The sequence below is a fragment of the Exophiala bonariae genome (genome assembly GCF_035927105.1).
Source record: "Exophiala bonariae strain CCFEE 5792 chromosome Unknown scaffold_3, whole genome shotgun sequence".
Taxonomy (NCBI): domain Eukaryota; kingdom Fungi; phylum Ascomycota; class Eurotiomycetes; order Chaetothyriales; family Herpotrichiellaceae; genus Exophiala; species Exophiala bonariae.
Window position 1 is genome coordinate 1,379,670 of NW_027042478.1, and position 19,183 is coordinate 1,398,852.

Sequence of the window (19,183 nt, forward strand, 5' to 3'; positions counted from 1 at the left end):
CTTTTTCAGGTCCATCAAGCACAATCACAAGCCATGCTCATGGTCCAGTTATCTGGCCTGCGAGATTGAGACATTTTGATACCTTCCTTTCCAAGGAAAATTCCTTTTTGCTGCCAAAAGACATTATACTCTGTCACTTCCACCCAGCACAAGGCCAGGAAGCCGAAGATATTCAATCGAGCATGTTACCCGGTCAATTACGCGAATGGCGCTATTGTAATAAACCCCCAAAGGCCCAGAACACATGCACTCGACCAATCAGTACAGAATCCTCGTGACGATCTTATCCTTCAAGCCCTCGAGCTCGCGATACAGCTCAGCGATATCCTTCTCCTTGACATTACTAATATCAGCCATGAGATAGGCGACATCACCGCGCGAGTCAGACATCTGCTTGTCGACGTTGTGGTCGCCGAGGATCTCGTTGACGCGGCGCAGCACACCGGGGACGTTCTGGTGGATAAAGACGACGCGGGCATGGTTGGGCTCGTCCATGGTCAGGCTGCGCAGCGTGACCTCGGGCATGTTGACGGCGCCGGTGGTGACGCCCTCGTTGACGTAGCGGACCAAGGCGTCGGCGACTTCGATGCCGATGGCCGACTGCGCCTCCTCCGTCGAGCCGCCGATGTGCGGCGTCAGGATGATGTTCTTCAGCGAGCGCAGGTCCTCCGCCCACGGGCCCAGGTCGTTCGTGAAGTAGTCGCCGTTACCCGCGGGTTCGGACGGGTAGACGTCGAGGGCGGCGCCTCCGATCTTGCCGGTGCGCGACGCATGGATTAGTGCGGGGATGTCGACGACGGAGCCGCGGCTGGCGTTGATCAGGTACGCGCCCGTCTTCATCGAGTCGAGCTCTTCGGCGCCGATCATGTTCATCGTCTCCGGCAGTTCGGGCACGTGGCATGACACGAAGTCGGCGCGCTCGAGCAGCGCCTTGAGCGTGGGCACCTGTCGCGAGGTTCCCATGGCCATCAGGTTGAGCACGTCGTAGTAGATGACGTCCATGCCCATGGACTCGGCGAGCACCGACAGCTGCGACCCGATGTGCCCGTATCCAATGATCCCCAGCGTCTTGCCGCGTATCTCCCAGCACTTGGCCGACACCTTATTCCACGTACCGCGGTGCATTTCGTTGCTGCGGTCGGTGATCTGGCGTGCTAGTGAGATGATCTCGCAGATGATGAGTTCCGCGACCGAGCGAGAGTTGGAAAAGGGTGAGTTGAAGACGCAGATGCCATGCTGTGCCGCGTATTTCAGGTCGACTTGGTTCGTGCCGATGCAGAAGCATCCGACCACGATGAGGTTTTTGGCCGCTTCGAGGACTCGTGCTGTCAACTTGGTTTTTGAACGGATGCCGAGGACATGGACGTCTCTGAATCGTGAGTGATTAGTCGAATGCTCTTTTGACACAGGGTCGAAGTGGGCATCAAGATAGAACCTACTTGATCTTTTCTATCAATTGATCTTCTGGTAGGGAAGACTTCAAGGCCTCGACCTGATAGCCTTGACCGGTCAGGATGTCTCTGCCAGTCTGATTGACATTCTCCAAGAGCAGGATCTTGATGTCTTGTTCCCGGAAAGGCTTCAACTGTTTTGGAGTCCCCTGTGTGCCTGTCCGGCGTAGACTCGGTGAGGTGCCTTCGGCACTGTTATTGGTAGACAAGCGGCGCCCGTGGAAGGTGTCGTTGGGTGAGGTCGAAAAGGACATGCTACGTGACACTTCGCGCTGCAGAGAAGCGCCTTTGTGCTGGAAGCTGATTGCTGAAGCAGGCATCTTGGAACGGAGAGTCAGTGTGACTCAGGACTTATGCTTTAAGATAGGAAGAGAGAATCTTGAAAAGTGGTGTAGGCAAGCTGGATAGCGTTTGTAAGTAGCGTGTAAGTAGCCTGAGGTATGAGTCTTCGATTCAACGGCGCAGAAAAAATGTCACCCCGCCGCAAATAAAATGACGCACGATATTGAGTTCCGCCTGAGCTGGTGGTCCGAGGGGCGTTCAGCAGATGACTCAGCTTCAGCCTCGCCCTCCTTTTCTTCCGTCGCAATACCCTTATGCCTTGAGTTTTAGGGGTACCATCGGTGATCTCATTATTTTCTCCATGCTACGCTGGTCCTGTATCCATTCGAGTTCATATCTCATAGCTCATAGCTCATGTGTACCTCATATCTCCATGCGGTGATCACCCGTATCCTCAGCTTGCTTCCTCTTCAACTCTTCCATCTTTTCCATCTCTTGCTTGGGTACCTCATACCGATTCACCCAGCACATGACCTTCCAGATCCCTGTCAGGAGCTCCTTTCTCTGCTCGACCTCGAACAAATCATACCACCGACTTCGAGTCACGTACAAAACATTTCGCTTTCTCTGTTCCTCACTCACGCTACCATTCTCAACCTTTACCACCTCCCCCTTTTCCAACCACTCGAGATATTCTTCATGTACTTGCAGCTTCAACATGCAAACATGATGATTGGCGGCCGATAGTAGGAACACCTCATCCCACCCATCTCCACCGTCTTCTTTGCTCTTCTGGCCAATCCGGCGGTAGATCACTTTTTCATCCCAAGTCGAAGCATTCGGTCGGATTTTGGTCCAATCCAGATACCATTTGCGTCGAATCGGAGGTGTAAACATGACTCTCTTCCCATCCTTGTACTCGATTTTACTGCCGCTCTTGCCACCGCTGCCGATGCCGTCCCCACTCCGTTTCTTCTTCTTCGGTCGTTCACCGCTCGGAGAGGTTTGTGCAATCAGGTCGTCAGTACGGAGATTCTTGAGATCCGCGGCGGCGGCGGCCTCTACGAGCCTCTCTTGCTCTTCATCCTGGTCTCTCTTCTTCTTTTGTAGTGATGCTTCTTCTGGACTCCAGCTGGGATCTTCGTCTTCAAACACTTCGCTCGCCAATTGTCCCCATCTGGTCTCACCACAACCCCAACGAGCTTTCGAAGCCCACCACTCATGCTCAGCGGGATGCTGGACGGGCTGAGTTCCTTCCCGAGAACGTTGTTTCGCAAGAAGCAACAGGCAACCCACTTCTCGGAATAAGTCAAACCGTTCACCCAGAATGTCGCTGTTCGGACTTTGCAGGCCTTCACGGGTTTTGAATCTGACCTCGGATCTGGAATGTACTGCCATGATTGGACCTTCCACCATTCTCGCCCGAGCGAGCTGCATATCCGCAGGCACTCTGGCGACACAACAACTGTAAAAGACTGATGGAACATTGACCGTCGCAAATCTCAGCCTGTCTCTGGGATTGGTTTCAAGGTCCCGACAATTGAATTTGTGCACGACCATTTTTAGCAGATTCCTTACTGCCGAGACTCGTGTTGATGGAGCCATCTGCTCCCCATTTCCCAGTCGCGGTCCCTTGTAGACCTGCTTCATCTTGGGTCGCGTAGGAATCTCAATTGTATCCGATGCTGCTTGTTGAGCAGATAAGCCTGTGTTCGCAACGCTGCTGCTCTGCGACTGGGCGGGAGATTCTTGTGGCTGAGACACTGTGCCTGTCACATTCTCGCCTTCTTTCGTGGCCAACTGATCATCTGCTGAATTCGGTGAATTTGCTGCATTTGGTGGGGATTGGGTAGTCTGAGTCTGGGATTCGGGATCCTTAGCCTCAACCTCGTAGTAGTTGTCCTGGGAACTGTCCCAATAGCGACTCATATCTTCCAGATTAACGAAAAAGTTGCGTGCGTATGTCAAGCGTGGTTTTTTGTGCCCCTCCAGTGGAGGGAGGCGCAAAACTTCACGATAAGCTTCTTCATTATCACATTCAAGCTCGGCAAGCATGGCCGTCAAATCTGCATCGTAGAGGAAAGGACGTTTTTCAAAGCGGTCATCGGATACCAGTTTTGCGACGTCGATGTCCTGCTCTACTTGGATGTTGAGGTGCTCTAGGTGTGAATCTTTGACGTCAAGAGGTCTGCGGATTGAAGCAAGCGTCTGGCGCACAGTATTCATGTGCTGTCTGGTCAAGCTCGCATTCACATTGGAGGGTACATAGCAAGGGAATTCGAGCGGTATGGGCTTTGCCGGAGGAGGTCGTTCTCTTTCTGCCAGTGACTCGGCCGGCGTCCCTAGCAATGATCAGAAACTGTACAGCGATTGTATTCGCTTGAACTGAAAGACAGAAATGGGGTTTGTAGGTTCAAAGGTTGGTCGTGAAACTTGGTCGTGCTCTTGTAAGTGCCGCACTTTGTGAGATTAAGCCAATGATCAGGAGATCTACCATCGGAAAAGATGGATATGTCTTGCTGCAAAAGCACCAAGATTGGGGCAGTAGCAAGGTGCCTCGGTTCAAGCGAGGTATCCATGGACGAAATCAAAGACTGATGGGGTGGTGGAGGCATATGATCGCGTTTCCAAGGTTCACAGCTGGTTCCCCCCGAAAAGGATGAACGTATGAAGGTGATAGCGGAAGTGTGAACAAGGTCTCGATATTACTCTAACCAGCACGCAAAGAAATGTAAATGACAAGACTTACCTAGGTTACCCCAGATAGACCCTCCGCCAAACATGATCAAAGGATATGGGGTACCACAAGTCGGAAAGTTAAGCAGATGTCAGCAGAATCATCTAATGAAGCTGAAACGTAGTTGGTTGTTCGGACACGATCTCAGCCTCGTGTCCGCCGTCTGTTGGTCCTGCTCCGAGTTTCTGTATTTGTTTAGACTTTTAAGTGTAGATGGCTCGGTGTTATTTGGTGACGAGGATGACGCGATTGGCGGTGTGCGAGGTTGGAAATGGGCACCCCTAAGTGAAAAGAATTCTGAGTTGGAGATGTAAAAGGGGTGTTGATTTCGTGCAGCTATGCGAAGAGAAATGAAATGAAGATTGGTGAAAGAACCTTGGCCAACTGTTCCCCGGTGGTGATTTCACTCGAAAAAGGAATGCACTGGGCAGAATCATGAAAATCATGGAATGGAAGGAACAGGTAGCTTTCCGAAGATGGTCCTTGGTGTACGAAGCTGCAAGGGAAGCAGTTGATCCACTCGATGTATCCCTGAGATGGCAGGCTGGTACAGATGACTCTGTGATCAATCGATATTCACGCCTTGGTTACCTAACTAGACGCGAGCAAAGCGAACAAGGGGTGATGCAGACACTGGCAGGGCTAGGGCAGCTGTAACGCTCTTTAATGCACTCTGAACTGCCAGCCAACAGAATTCAAGTTGGCGACAGACGAGCTTCACCCAGAACCCCTCTGGCTGTTAATGAAGCTGCCCGGAGTGCCGCTGATCTGCCACCTTTCAGGCTTCTGTGTTCCCAGATGATCTACCATAACCAGAGAACAGTCACTTGATAGCATCTTGTTGAGTTTCAGCCAGGCAACTTCACAATTCGGGCATATGTCGGTGCTGGTTTGAGTATGGTTCAGATACCTAGGTACATAGTGAGCCAGGTTCTGGTCTGAGCAAGAATAGACCGTGTCCGCTAAGACCTCTCATAGATGAGCGGCAGCTATTCATTTCTCGCGATATTTGTGCTTCGGCACTAACAAGCCATCCATCGACTCTACGGGCGCCTGCCCAAACATAGATTTCCACTTCTTTATCCACCAGCAGATGGAGAATACTATATCCCACCACTGCAGGTCAAGGCAAATGGACCACATTGAAGAGAGGTTGAAATTTTGTTTTCATTGCGCCTCAGAAATCACGCTCACAGATTTAACGTGTGAAAGTATCTATGCAGAACCGATCAGGCCAGTTGTACCAGGTCGCTTGTTTGGGTGACCAGTCCAGTAACTCAATGAACACGCCCAGCCCATTCGTTGAAGCCGCCCGGAGACCTTTCTCACACGGCCTACCAGATCAGCAAGTGCCTTTTATCGACTTCCGTATCATCGTTTCACCATGACCATCATCTACTCCTTGGTCTCTTCCTCTTCATCCTCACCGGCCAATTGTCTCTGCTTGATCTGCTGGCGTTCTTGCTTTCTCTCACGAGCAGCCTTGACCTTTGCACGTCTGGCATCCATATCCTCCTTCAGGAGTCTCTCACGGGTCTTCTCAGCCTTGGCCTTGTGGATCTAAAGAGGTGTCAGTCCCATCCCAGTGTCTCAGATTCAGTGAATGGCTCCCTACATGTTCGACCAGAGCACGCTTGTGCTTGAAGGTGTTACCCTTGCTGAGTTGATAGAGGTTGTGGTACAGATGTTTGTCGATCTTTCCTGCAGCACGGTACTTGACAAGAAGGCGTCGGAGGACTCGGAGGCGTCTCATCCATAGGACTTGGCTGTAGTCGAACCATGTCAATAATCAAACACCCAAAGCTCCCCAGAGCCCAATTGATCAGAGTCTATCTCATACCTAGGCATTCTTGCATCAGATGTACCCTTTCTCTTACCGAAACCACGGTGTCTGCCAATTCGTCGAGCGGCATTCAATTCTCTGGCACGGGCTCGGGAGTGAACGGCAACAGGCTTGCGGATGATAAGTCCATCGCTAACCAACTTTCGGATCGTCTGTCGGGAGTTGGCGTTGGAGATCTCGTTGACCTCGTTAGGATCGAGCCAAATCTTGCGCTTGCCGCATCCCACGACAGACGCAGCGAGGCGCTTCTGGGTGGTGAGGTTGACCCTATAATCAAATCTTGTTCAGCTTGTGTCCAATCGTCATCGATTCTGGCGTGGTCATTTCCCACTCAAATCGTCCAGGAAAATTCGGAGAGGCGAGGTCGTCCCGATTGCGAGGAGTAGACTTACATCTTGCTGCGATGGCTGATAAGTTGACGGTGGTGTTGATGAAGAGCCTTCTTCGAGACAGGGAAGTAAGGCAAATTCAACGATATTGTGGTGCAGTCGGACGGGGCAAGTGCGATGCCAAGATCCGCTGCAGACATGGTCTTGGCACATCCCCTCACCCTCCGATTTTCTGACAACCATCTGCTCCTCGTACATGTTCGTACTTACCACCAACAGATCCATTGCCGTTCAAAAGGTAGATGTAGGTACCCAGATAGATGATCTTGACGACGTTCTCTACAAATCGAACGGAGCAAAGCCTCACTCATGGGGACGATGCCACGACTACGTTCACTTTGGTATATGACGATTCAAACTGTGGGGAGAATATTGAGACCAGATTTTCCGACTCCCTTGTCTGCTGCTGCATCGTCGTGTTTTCGTGCACTGTCCATAAATCTAAAGAAGTGGAGTTTTCATAAATTTGGTGATTATGAATAAAGCTTTTACCTATTTGACATGTCATGGCAAAGATGTCACGATTATGGTAGCAATGGCCACACGGTTCCCATACAAAACCTTCTCAGGCACGCCAATAACAACCATGTCTGAGCCGTCTTCCGAAGTAGCTCGTTCTAGAGTCAAGCACGGAAGCCAAGTGTAGTTTTTTCTCTGGGGTCACCGCAAATAAGGAAGCATTTCAAACTCGCCCAGGACCTATAGCCATTCGTCCCAATCGTGATCCATCCACACGTATATCGTCCCACATACACAGAAGGAAAGGAGTCCAAACATCTATACCAAGATTTTGACTACGCAGTCAAAATCATTGGAAGTTAAGTCATCAGTTTCGCCGTGTGCGAGCGCTCCAAAAAGGAAATCGTATCGTTAAAGTCGTTATAAATTTGGAAGCAAACAACGCGCGCTTGTTCCGTTCGTTAAGTCTTTGATCTCTTTTTAGCTATCGCCGTCGTAATCTCGTAATCGCTTTTCGAATAAGTCATCATGTGGCGTTCTTTGGGATGAAAACACCGGCTGGTGTCTGCAAGTAAGGTTTCCAGCTGCCAGATGTTGAACACTTAGACCACGTCCGTCATGAAGAGATGGACTTCTGTCCTTTCTACCGTTGTCCACCAGTCTTGATAGCCTGCATATGAGGTGGAGGATTAAGAGGCATTCCAAACGTGTCTGATCGTCCCACCTTGCGTCTCTTGGAATCGTACCCATCATAGTCCCGACTTCCTGGTCGATCTTGGTCATCATCATCGCGTCCACGTTTCGCAGAGGTCAATCCGGTCGGATGGCCTGCACCCGAATATGCCGGATTGCCATAGCTGTCGCCAGGACCAGCCCCCACGGGCGTGCGAGCACCTCCCATCACGTTATACAAGTTACTCGATGGAGGCCCCCTCGGAGGAGTGTGATAATCAGGTGTCCATTGGGGTTGACCCGAGGGTAAGGTTCGTGGAGTGGCGTGGCCAGAGCCGTTTTGGTGAGATGGGGAAGCGGACAATTCAGGTGACATATGAGGATGATCTGGTCCTGGGTTGTATGCGTACTGATTTCGATTGGTGTTGTATGCAGATGCATTGGCACTCATGTAACCGCTGTCTGGATGATCACTGTCATGCTGCGAGCCGTGATTTTGAGCCGAGACTTGAGAATAAGCATCAGCCTTATGATCATGGCCATCCGCACCAGTACTACTCGTGCCAGGAGCCGTGGGGGGACCCATATCGGTCTTACCATAAGGAGCAGGAGGCATGGACTGACCATAGCGGCTCCCATCTGGGTGTTGAGCATAACCGGTTTGTGAACTCGGGGTGGTGCTGTAATAATGTTTTGAGTCATATGTTGGTTGGTTGTGATACGATTGCATCCCTGGACCACCTGTACCTGGCGGGGTGGTTGCAGGGGTGGTGGGCATCGACCTAGCATTCATACCCGTGTCAATGGAGAGTGGCTGTGCTGTAGGTGCGCCGTTGGCTATGTTCTGATTGCCCCAATCATATGAGTTCCCTTGGCTACTCATGCCCAACACACTCGAGGCACTTGTTGGAGGCGTGGGAAAGGTGTGCGCACGATCGATGCCAGGGCGTCCTGCATTGGGATGGGGAGCAATAGAATGAGGAGTAGGCGGTGCTTGTCCGGTACCTTGCATGCTGTGGTGATGATGCATGGAAGGTGTTTGAGCAGGTTGAGATTGCCTGCCAGAATCCACACTATCCATGCGACGTCTCTCAGTCGCGGCAACCACGGCGTTTGTCCTAGGTGCATTTTCCGGGTTGTACAATAGACCACCAATGTTGTGTACAAATAATGGATACAGGAGGTCAGTGATCTTCTCCTTATTGGCAAAATCAAGCGCACGCTCGAATGGTATCCTTCACAGTCTTAGCAAGCCATTTATGTCAGATTTGGGCGGCGAGACTTACCAAACACCCTTCAAGTGCATGGGACCAATCTTGACGACGTGCCTGGTCTTTTCTGACTTAAGAATTCCATCGCGTCGGCCTCGAGTCATACCAGCAACGTTGAGAAGCTTGGTGCCATTTATAAAATGGTTGTCTGAAGTCATGTAAGCATTTGAATCACACTCCAAGAGAAGCGGTCAGTCATACCCTCACGGCGCGCCACACAAACACCTTTGGCTTCAACCTGGAAACAAAGGCTTCCTTCGTCTTCCCACAAAGTAGCTGTAACCCTCGGTTTCATTCCAGGAGGCGCAATCTGGCCGGTGGTGTCAAAAGGCGGGGTTGGTGCATACGTTCCTGAATTCGGCGCGGGCAAGGTTGGGGCCTGCGGAACATAAGAATGTTGGGAGTTGGGCCCGGCCATCATCGCTGGGAGAAGTTAGTTCGGTACATCTGGCGTCTGTAATGTGAGATCGACCTACCTGGTAGTGATGGAATCTGAGATTGCACTTGCTGCCCAATGGGACCACTCGCGGATTGTGGAGACGTCACTCCATTTGCGTATCCATAGCTGCCGTATGTCTGAGCTGGTCCATAATGCTGAGATGCAGGAGGAATGACGGGGGGTTGCTGATACTGTGGATAATGTCCTATAGGAGCAGTCGATGCGGAATGGGAATATGATGGCCCTGATGAAATATGCGAAGCCGGGTGCATGTCCATGTATGGCTGAGTCTGGTTCATTTTGGCTTGGGTGTTGGCCGAGAGGCTCAACAAACTTCAATGGAGACGTCCACCGAGAAGCAGATGACTGCGAGGAAAGGATGATATATGCCAACCCCCCGGGATATTTCTTGTGAGGCTGGCAGACGAATTTAGGTCGAGATTTATTCAAGAGATTGCCCGTCTTTGAACCGGAACTACCCCCAAGTACACCCCCTCTTCAGTTCGATCTTCTTATAGATCTGGATGGACCGGAAACCGACCTCGTTAGTCGAAGGCGGTTGTTTGCGAAGCCACACAATGCAAGGATACCCCTCAAATTGCGAACAGCTATGAGATTGTCAAAGTGAATCAACGTGGTCGAGAGAACAAAACGATGATTCAAACCCCGTCTCAGTCCTGTATAGATACGGCGAAGCCCTCAACCTGTTTTGGTCGTCCGAACTTGACCAGACCAACAGTTTGCCTTTTCAACAAAGAAAGACAATAATGATGGAACAGTTGGGCTCACGCACAAGAGCAAAGCGGCGAGTGGGAAAGCAAGAACCTCGGGTGCGTGCCTTGACGTGATCACTTGCAATCCAGATGGTATTCTTGTACCGCCCGTAGGTGCGCAGGAAATCCGTCAGCAATGAAAGTCGTCAACGAACGGCAAACTGTAGCGAGTGAACAGAGAAGAATTAGCATGAGATCTGGTCGGAGGACTGAAGTATCGAATGCAGGCACATCAGTGGTGCAGGACAGGTGGTGGTCGGGAGTGTGGGCTACGAGCCACGGAGTTTTTTTGCTCTCACGGCCCAAGGCTCAAGCGGGATTGAGGTTGGAACATACCAAATGGTCAGCAAAGACTTGTTGCGATAGAACAGAAACCTGAAGCAGAACGTGACGCGCAGTTAGGCCATGCCGTTGAGGTGCCAGATAGAGCAGTGGACGACAGGATTGGAGAAGCACAAGGTCAATGGAGATCTGGAGAAAGAGGCAACGAGGTTTGAAGCAGGATGCAGGAATGCAAGACGGTGCGCACAGTAGCCGAGCGGGAGGACAAGAGGGTGTGCAGGTGGGTGCATTAGAGCAAAAAGGTTGAAAGCCAGAGGGAAGGCAGAGGAAGCCGCTCAAGCCTTGATGTGAGGATAAGAACCTCCACTGGAGGGCAGCTGGGTGGACTTCTGCTTATCCAGCCCGCCAATGATTCAATGACACCCGGTCCACCGCCCATGGCGCTGCGATCCCGCAGCTCGCGAGTTACGATCCACGAAAGCCAGCAGGGATCCACGCTTTACCAAGTGGATGATGAGCCACTGGCCAGTGGGCCAGTCCAGTACGAACGAGGTATCCATTATCCAAAGACCATGGGTGATGGACGATGGCCGGCCAGGCGCAGAAAAAGGGCTGGGATGCTTTCTGTGAGCACCTTCTCGATCCAACCTCTCGCGGCCTGACAACCAGAGTTACAGACAGTACTTGTGACCAACGTGAGACTTCGTATTCCTGGATCCGTCCGATCTACATGTACACGTTGAAACTGTAGAGAAGCATGAACTACTCGGTACGAGTACCTAGGCATCCAGACTGGCCCTCCTAGGTAAAGAATCATGGTGCGAGGTGCTCGGTAGGTCCTGCTCGTAGACCCGAGAGACTACGAGTAGAGCTTCCCTTCCTGCCACCTTCCATCTTCCACCCCATCCTTATTCACATGTGGCAGCGCAACGCACTATTAACCGAACAATGAGCTCAATCAAGCCCCCGGGGTGGAGTCAACTGGAGTTGCGGACTTTCGCCCTCAAGACAAGGGCTGCCGATGTGGGCGACGTCCAAGTCCAAAGGGAAAAAAGGCTCCATTCCAAGGACGGTATTGAGCGGGTGCAAGTGGTTGGTCGCTCAGTCTGACTTTGTGGGCGGGTTGTAGGCTTGTAACTTGTGGGCGTTGAAGGGAGGGGTTTCGGGGCCCTCGGCCCTAATCCTGACATTGACTGGGCACTGGCAGGGTGGACACAGCGACACTTTTCCCGAGCGGGTAAGTTGAATCGCACGGGGCCTGAGCTCTATAGTCCGAGAACTCTTTAGGCATGGAACAATCCTTCCCTGCCACCCGCGACTTTTGAAAGTTGTACTTCGTACTTCCGTCCACGATACAAGGGCACTTGCTCCGTCCTCTTAGGTAGGCGGTGGGAGACCATGATTGTCACTGTCAGATTTCCCACAAGCCCGGGGTTCCAGGATCATTTCTAGCTCCTCCAAGAGCCTCCCCAGTATTCCGCACTCCGGACGTCAGTCAACAAAACTTCAAAGGAAAAGCACGCCCCCAGCCTCTACCAAGACCCAGAGTCAGCACCTTTAGAGCCGGTAGGCCCACATCTTGGTCTGCTTTGGCAATCGGACCCTTGTATCAAGCCACAAACGACATCCAAACGTACGAGTACTCCGTAAAAAAAACCACCTTACTCTTAGTAACCTTCCACGCCAAAAACAATCCTCTTCAAATGTCCCTACCCCATCAGATGCCCGTATCCATCACTATTCACCACGGTCCCGCTTATCAGTTGGTATCAGTACGGATAGCTATCACGATCAGCCCCCAACCACGCCGCTCTGGTCTGCCGCCCTTGACTTTTCTTTTGAGAGCTTGTAACTTTCGGGATTACAATACCACTACTACTAACTCGTTCCAGTCTCTCTGATCGCTGTGTCTCTTGCCTAATAGATTGTGGGATTTTTCGGCACTGTGTCCTTTGGACCCTCCCGGCCTTGAAAGAACTTTACGCGCCTCGTCTACCCATCGGTACGACTTTCGCCCGGTGACGAGCACACAAGACTCTTTTTTCAAAGAGTCTAATTCTCGCTCCAACGTTACTCAATCCAGGATTTTGCAAATTCCAAGGCGTGTATTGCGATTCGGTCGGCCGTGGATGAAGGCTTTGTGCCACACGCTCGGAAGATTTCCAAGTGGCACCAACCAGCGACAAAAACCTTTCTGGACCTAGACACAATGTCTCGTTAGCCTTCCCCGGAGGTGTCGTGCTTGGTCCGGAACGGAGGGCGCTGCTTAAGGTTAGCTTTCGTTCGGGCCAGTCAGAGAACGCCATTGTGGTGATGAGTGACAACAAACAGGGCCAGCCCTTGTAGGCTTGTTGTGGGAGTTTTTCTGTGGCCCGTGGCCTGGTCACTGGCTTGCCGACATTCGCCAGAAATGTAAAATTCCAACCGAATGGCCCGCCGTTGAGAGTCGAAGCCAAAGATGAAATGCAAGACAAGAGGGCAAGAGCCGATGCCGACACGCTAGGACTTTCAGATCACTCAATGAGGACAAACCAAAGGTTGGTTGTTCTCGTCCGTCCTTATCCACCGTTCCTTCGTGTTCTCCTCTTTGCAGTTCTGTTGGAGGAGCACGAAGGCACCTGGGCTTTCCTTGCGGCCATCTGGCTCGACGCTAGAGTGAGGTACGGCGGCAACAAGCAGAGAGCACCATCCAAACTGAATTACGTGCATTCATCTAGAAGCCGATCTATGAAACCGCCATGAAAAAATTGTTAGGTTTCGACGACGCTGAATTCTCCAATTGCTGGATGATTGATTCTTTTTCATATTTCATTTAATTGCAGAATACAATTGAGATCTTCACGACCTTCAAACCACGAGCCTGATTCAAAGACGTTCAATTCCCAGCTTACGGAGTCAGCGTACCCAAACAATCGTGACCAAGAATATTGCACCATCAGTCAGCGACTCAGCGCGTGGGCTAAACGTGACTTTCAACCCCCATTTTCAAGTTTCAGGCTTAACCTAAGAAGCCCTAGCCGAAGTTCACCATGGTCCAGGCGTCCCCGCTTGCTGCAAGTCATGGTAATGGCTTGCCCCCATTGGCACGTGTCTTGGACTACACATACCAAACCATACGGGCACAACATTGATCGACCTCAATATGAAAATCCGGATAACGAAACCGCGAAAACGAAGACGAAGATCAGCTCACACCATGGTAATTTATTACGAAAGCTATGCCCTACCTGGTTGGTCCAGGACGACCTGTTCTTGAGCGAATTATATGAACTTCAAAGATTTGTGATCGTTTGAGTAAACCCGCTGTTGGCGATCTATCTCCCTCGTTTTGGTGAACAACCATATGAAATCTTGTCGGGAGCCAAGTCGATGCATCAATAAATGTCAGTGTCGATGAATACCTACAATCTTCTGTGATGATTGGGAGACTCCCCGGTGCCGAACTTTTTGACACCGACATACTAGATTCCGCTTTGACTGCTCCGTGCGGTTTTACCACAGCTTCGTTAGAGTTCTGAGCCACGGATGCGCACAGTCAAGAAGTATCCGAACGGTTGGCCTGAGTGCTATACTGAGCATACTTCGCTATAAATTAAACCTTCAAACAATTTCCACATGGTCGTTGGCAGGTTGTCAAGGGGGGAATCCCCATTATATGTCAGGCTACTACAGAGGACTTGCAGTTATGTTGATCCAATATTCTTTCGGCATGCATGCCTGGACGCAGGGCGCTCCCGCCCATGCAATGCACGAACTACCTATGTACAAAATTAAGGTCGCATTGCAGTGCAAGGTCAACCACGGCTGTCGTTGGAAGGCCGTAAGGAATGTCAACCGCAGCCGGAAATGCTGCTACAAGCTTTCCAACCAGTCTTTAGGCTGATCGACAGTCTCCTAAGCTGCTTGACGCGCGGAAGCACCTTCTACGGTTGGCGAGGCGGTCTTGCGCAGGGGTTGCGGAGCTCCTTTGCTGATTCCAAACGGTACAGCCACTCGAAGAGAAAATTCCGATAGTGACGATGAGGAAGCCAAACGTCCAGACGCGTCTACCCGTAATTGTAAGGCGCTCTCATGGACCTTGTATCTTGGAGACACGGAGAATCCGTGCACTTCAGGCCGACCATGCCATAGACGCAAGCCCTTGACCTTGACTCTTCCTGCACCTTCCTCATGATCCCGATCTCCGATGAGAGGGAGGTAATTGGGAAGCATGCTGATTCAGTCACGCTTTCCAAGCGTTTTACGAGCAAGTGGATTGACATCAACTGGACAGAAACAGTTCAGCTCGCACAATTTTTCGCACCATCTGGCTTGCCGTCTTTGATCCAAGCGTTGATGCGTTGTCAATCCATGATTTGTGGAGCGAGATCCTTAGTTGCCCGCTACCGGCAGCCCCCTCACCTTTCGACCAGCCCAGGGCGTGATTCACCAATCATGCTTGCGAAGTCTCACTGGCCAGCGTTGCACAGATGGGGCAGATCAGCGTGAGGAGCCCAAGGGAGTTCCCTTTAGCGACACTTTGCGGGAACAAGGGTTGTCTTTCCTCGAAAAGGTTCCAGCCCCGTTTTTCCTTCTTACTGTCAACAATGCAACTTTGAACTCAAGCGAGCATTTCCGAGAATAAAAGGACAAGCTACTCGTATCATGACGAGTACGAGTTTGGTGGCTGGGAATGAGAGAATGGATTACGGATACCAGTATCTAGGTACTCGGTACTGTATGTAAGACCACCACGACACAGATGTACCGAGTACCGTACCTTGCCTACAACAATAAAATACCGACCACTCTTTTACCTTGGTAGTCTGGAAGGTCTCATTGAGGTTTTACGAAGTACATGATCTGGGACATGCAATATTCAGCCTTCCCACAACTCAGCATCGCACTATCCTTACACTGCGTTCCCATCCCCCTGTTCGATGCGGCTTGAGATCTTGCATTCGATCATGCGATGCGACATTCAGTGCCTGGTGACCTAGAAAAAGTTCCGTATTTCTACGGATCCTTCGGAGCAAGTTGATGTCAAATTATTCTCGGTCGTACCGATTTTTCTCGCTTCTCATCTGACCGACGCCTTGTTGTGGAAAAAGGCGGGAGGGAGGACAAGCTCAAGGAATGTTGAGAAAACCAAAAGAGCTTCCAAGGATTCCCTTTCAACCTCCCTGTTTCGGATTGCCTGACTGGGTCCGGATTGATTGGTTGTGGTAAGTCCGACCTGCCGGTAAGTTATCGGAACAGCATCCCCTTCATGCATATCACAGGTGCAGGCGGAATCGAGTTAGCCATCGACCATCCATCTGGCTGAAAACGTCCGCCCTATGAATGGGCAGTCCTTACGTTTACGGGGTGTCCGTTCTTTAATTGATCCTCAAACAAATGACATTGTCAGATGCCCAATCATGATGACCACGGATCAGCATTAAACGAAAATCAGAGATTTCGATTGTCAATTTGGCAGAAAGGCTTGGTCTCGTTGATAACCTTGGTGAAAGGGGTTGAATTGGTGACCATGGGTCGTGAACTCCTAAGATCAACTCTTGACCGTCTGACGCCACCCAAGTCTCCTAGGAATCAAGGAGTCCGTCTCAATTTCGTTCAAGCTTGGTTTTTCTTGTCTAGCCAGATTGGCAGCTTCTCGCAGCCGTTGAAATATGTCGGCAATGGAGAAACAATACAAAGCAATCCGCTTCTATCAGCTCTCTCCGCTCGTCGTTTTCTAGAGCCATTGCCAGAATTCAATGGGAGGTAATGGTTGACCATGAGACTCACTCTCATTCACCTTCGTCGGTCGTACCGCGCATGAGTTGATGATTCAGGGTTATAGACCATCACCACATTCGTGTAGCACCCACGCGCTCAGACAACATCTTCAGTCCAGCCTGGTGGCCTGCAAGGCACCTCAGTCCTATTCCCTCATGTCCTGTCCTTCCTGCTGGGGAAAGGGGAAAGAATGAGCCATCTCCACGATAGATTTGTGAGTTCTTCGTGGTGTGTCGCTCTGCTGATGGTTTCATCAGGAGGATGACTATCCACCATTCCCACAGACTCACCATACAAGGCGTAAGCGAGCAAGCAATTTCATGAATGGGCTTTATTGATGCTTTTCCGTCCCAGCTGCATTGATATCTCCAATTCGCTGTCGTACGATCATTACACCATTCTCTCATTCCCAGGTGAGGACTTACCTTGACCTGCCTACACTCTGCTTGCGTTTCTTTTACTCTCCCGAACCGTCTAAAAATCAGATCTGATCTAGACACCCTCAGGTAGTAGTCTTTGTTTTTCACTCTCCAGAACCGTCCAATAATCAGATTTGATCTACGGACCCCTCAGGCAGTAGTCTTGCGTTTCTTTTACTCTCCAGAGTTGTTCGTAAATCAAATCTGATCTATTGGACCCCTCAGGTAGTCGTAGACAAGTGTGGTTCATATGAAATGGCATGGCACCGGTGCCGGCCACGTCCCATGTCGCACCTCAGCTCAATGACGGAAGAGAGAAGAGGTCACAATAATATGCACCGCTTGTATCTTGCTTGAGGCAGGCCTTGACCGTTGCTAAATCTCGATGCTTATGAATGACTTTTTCGTTTATCGAAAATGATGTTGTTACATGCTTGGTACGAAAATAAGATTCCCTTGCCCACAAAGACTCCTTCCCGTCAATGTTAAATGATATCCTTTGACTCCAGTCGTGCAGCGCGTAATAATGCTTGATAGATGTTGCATTTCGTCATTTGTTTGCCCCTTCCGCCCAGTCATGTGCAAGAAAAAGACCTCAGTATTCCTCGTCATATGCGCCGTCGTCCTCCTCATCCCCGCCGCCCGCGACAGTCTTCCTCACCGATTTCGCCGTCGCGTAGTCGCTGAAGTTCTTGTCTGCTGCCTCCTCTGCGGCAGCTTCCTGTGCGACGTTCTCACAGGCGTCGATCCAGTCCGAGTAGACATCGACCGCGGCGGAGAGATAGTTGATTCCCGTCTGGAACCGCTGGCCGCAGACCTTGCAGTGTAGGTTGCCCACGCCGGCCTTCTTGTCGAGTTTCACTTGGATCGCCTTCTCGTGGTTGCAGAACAGGCAGGTGAACGTTGTCGCAAGGGGTTCTCGCTAGATGGACAGCGTCATGTCAGTGAAACTGGATTCTTGGGATTGCGGACTTCCTCGACTGTTAAAAGGGCACAGTGTTGGAGGGTCAAGGATGTTGACGTACCCTCTTCGGTCCAGCCGGTTTCTTCGAACTTCCTTTTCGTTTACCCTTGAGAGGGTCAGTCTGGTAACTCATCGCATCTGGGCTTAACTGGGGTTTACCATTTTGTACTAGTGAGTGCGATGAGGATTCGAGAGAGGTCGCGAGTACTCGTGATGTGTTCGAGAGTATAGAGGAGAGGGTCGCTTAAATCGAACGGCTGTTCGAATTCTGTGAGAATTGGACGAGGGGAAGTGACAGTTCTGGTAAATCGCAGGAATGAATAGAGAAGTGAAATAAAACCCCAGGCTTTCAAGCTCAAAGTCGATGTCACGGACCCTGCAGTGCTTTCGGTCACTGTCCGCAAGATCACGTGTTACTCCGCAACCATCTTGGATGGTGAAAAGGCCAGCGGGAGCCGGTTAAGTCGAACTTTCACATCATTGTCTTGCAATGCTTCTTCGCACATGCTCAAGAACCTCATACCCTAGGATCCCTTTATCCAAAGCTGGTTGGGAGTTGCATGCCTTTCTTAACCCAAATTGGTCCGACGATCCCGTTTCTAGCCTGGGGTGAGGCATCATTCGTGTGCCGCTCGTTCAACCGCGAATCACTTCAAGTCGCTTCATCTGCGTGATTTCTATATATGTTTATGCTGACAACAGAATCCAAACCGATCCGATAGGCTCGCCAGCAGACGTCCGACCACACTGGGGAAGCAGGTAAGTCTTGTTGACAGTTGGTGGGTATTAAATCCTACTTATACACCCTTAATGGCAGACCTCATTGGGCTATGCACCTGCTGGGCAATCATACAATCAACACAATGAGATTTGCACTGCGTGAAGCCGGCAAAGCAAATGTCCAAAGTATGGCACATCCAAAGCAAACCAATGAAGGCTTCATACCTCAGCTACTCATTCACATCTACTGAGAAATAATGCTCTTGAAAAACGTGCAATAACAGCAGTACTTGCCGTGTTGGTCCACAACTCAATCGAGGAGATATGAGAGTCGCGCGTCCGAGTTCAGTGCGCCAAGCTGCTCAAATGGTAGGCTAGAGGTTAAGTGGCAGTAGAACTCGTGCAGGAAAGATTCAGTCAAACGGCTAAGGTTGAAGAGAACCACGGACAGGTTGTCGCGCTCAAGGGACGCTCTACATCACGACCTTAGCACTGGTGGATGCCTAGTCATGTCATCCGATCTCTGAACATCAACTTCAATAGCACGAGGCTGACTTCGCAGCTCTGAGAATCACGTATACCTCAAGTCTCGAATGGCTGACAGGCAGGAGATCTGGACTCTTTCATCACCATGAGCTCTTACACGTCAACTTTAGGACATGCACTTGATGCATACACCTTCAATGGGAGCAAAGACTTGTTAGATATTGAGGTGTGGCAAC

The 19,183-nt window shown here is 50.8% G+C and overlaps 6 protein-coding genes across 6 annotated transcripts; all 6 read right to left on the bottom strand.

The window, feature by feature from the left end:
- Positions 1 to 258: 258 nt before the first annotated feature.
- SER33 (D-3-phosphoglycerate dehydrogenase 2) lies at positions 259 to 1,771 on the bottom strand (the record flags this gene model as incomplete). The annotated part of the gene is made up of 2 exons (XM_064851575.1): positions 259 to 1,369; positions 1,440 to 1,771. 2 exons carry the CDS (start codon positions 1,769 to 1,771, stop codon positions 259 to 261), a joined length of 1,443 nt encoding a protein of 480 aa, XP_064710578.1.
- Positions 1,772 to 2,156: 385 nt separating this feature from the next.
- Positions 2,157 to 4,516, bottom strand: LTR84_008026 (uncharacterized protein; the record flags this gene model as incomplete). The annotated part of the gene is made up of 2 exons (XM_064851576.1): positions 2,157 to 4,075; positions 4,483 to 4,516. The coding sequence occupies 2 exons, from the start codon at positions 4,514 to 4,516 to the stop codon at positions 2,157 to 2,159; spliced, it is 1,953 nt and encodes a 650-aa protein (XP_064710579.1).
- A 1,349-nt stretch (positions 4,517 to 5,865) lies between these two features.
- LTR84_008027 (uncharacterized protein) lies at positions 5,866 to 6,842 on the bottom strand (the record flags this gene model as incomplete). Its single annotated transcript, XM_064851577.1, has 4 exons — positions 5,866 to 6,030; positions 6,086 to 6,236; positions 6,311 to 6,580; positions 6,706 to 6,842. 4 exons carry the CDS (start codon positions 6,840 to 6,842, stop codon positions 5,866 to 5,868), a joined length of 723 nt encoding a protein of 240 aa, XP_064710580.1.
- A 962-nt stretch (positions 6,843 to 7,804) lies between these two features.
- Positions 7,805 to 9,842, bottom strand: LTR84_008028 (uncharacterized protein; the record flags this gene model as incomplete). Its single annotated transcript, XM_064851578.1, has 4 exons — positions 7,805 to 9,068; positions 9,120 to 9,252; positions 9,306 to 9,527; positions 9,581 to 9,842. The coding sequence occupies 4 exons, from the start codon at positions 9,840 to 9,842 to the stop codon at positions 7,805 to 7,807; spliced, it is 1,881 nt and encodes a 626-aa protein (XP_064710581.1).
- A 4,650-nt stretch (positions 9,843 to 14,492) lies between these two features.
- Positions 14,493 to 14,810, bottom strand: LTR84_008029 (uncharacterized protein; the record flags this gene model as incomplete). Its single annotated transcript, XM_064851579.1, has 1 exon — positions 14,493 to 14,810. The coding sequence occupies one exon, from the start codon at positions 14,808 to 14,810 to the stop codon at positions 14,493 to 14,495; it is 318 nt and encodes a 105-aa protein (XP_064710582.1).
- A 2,562-nt stretch (positions 14,811 to 17,372) lies between these two features.
- LTR84_008030 (uncharacterized protein) lies at positions 17,373 to 17,903 on the bottom strand (the record flags this gene model as incomplete). Its single annotated transcript, XM_064851580.1, has 3 exons — positions 17,373 to 17,699; positions 17,803 to 17,847; positions 17,901 to 17,903. The coding sequence occupies 3 exons, from the start codon at positions 17,901 to 17,903 to the stop codon at positions 17,373 to 17,375; spliced, it is 375 nt and encodes a 124-aa protein (XP_064710583.1).
- Between the last annotated feature and the right edge of the window lie 1,280 nt (positions 17,904 to 19,183).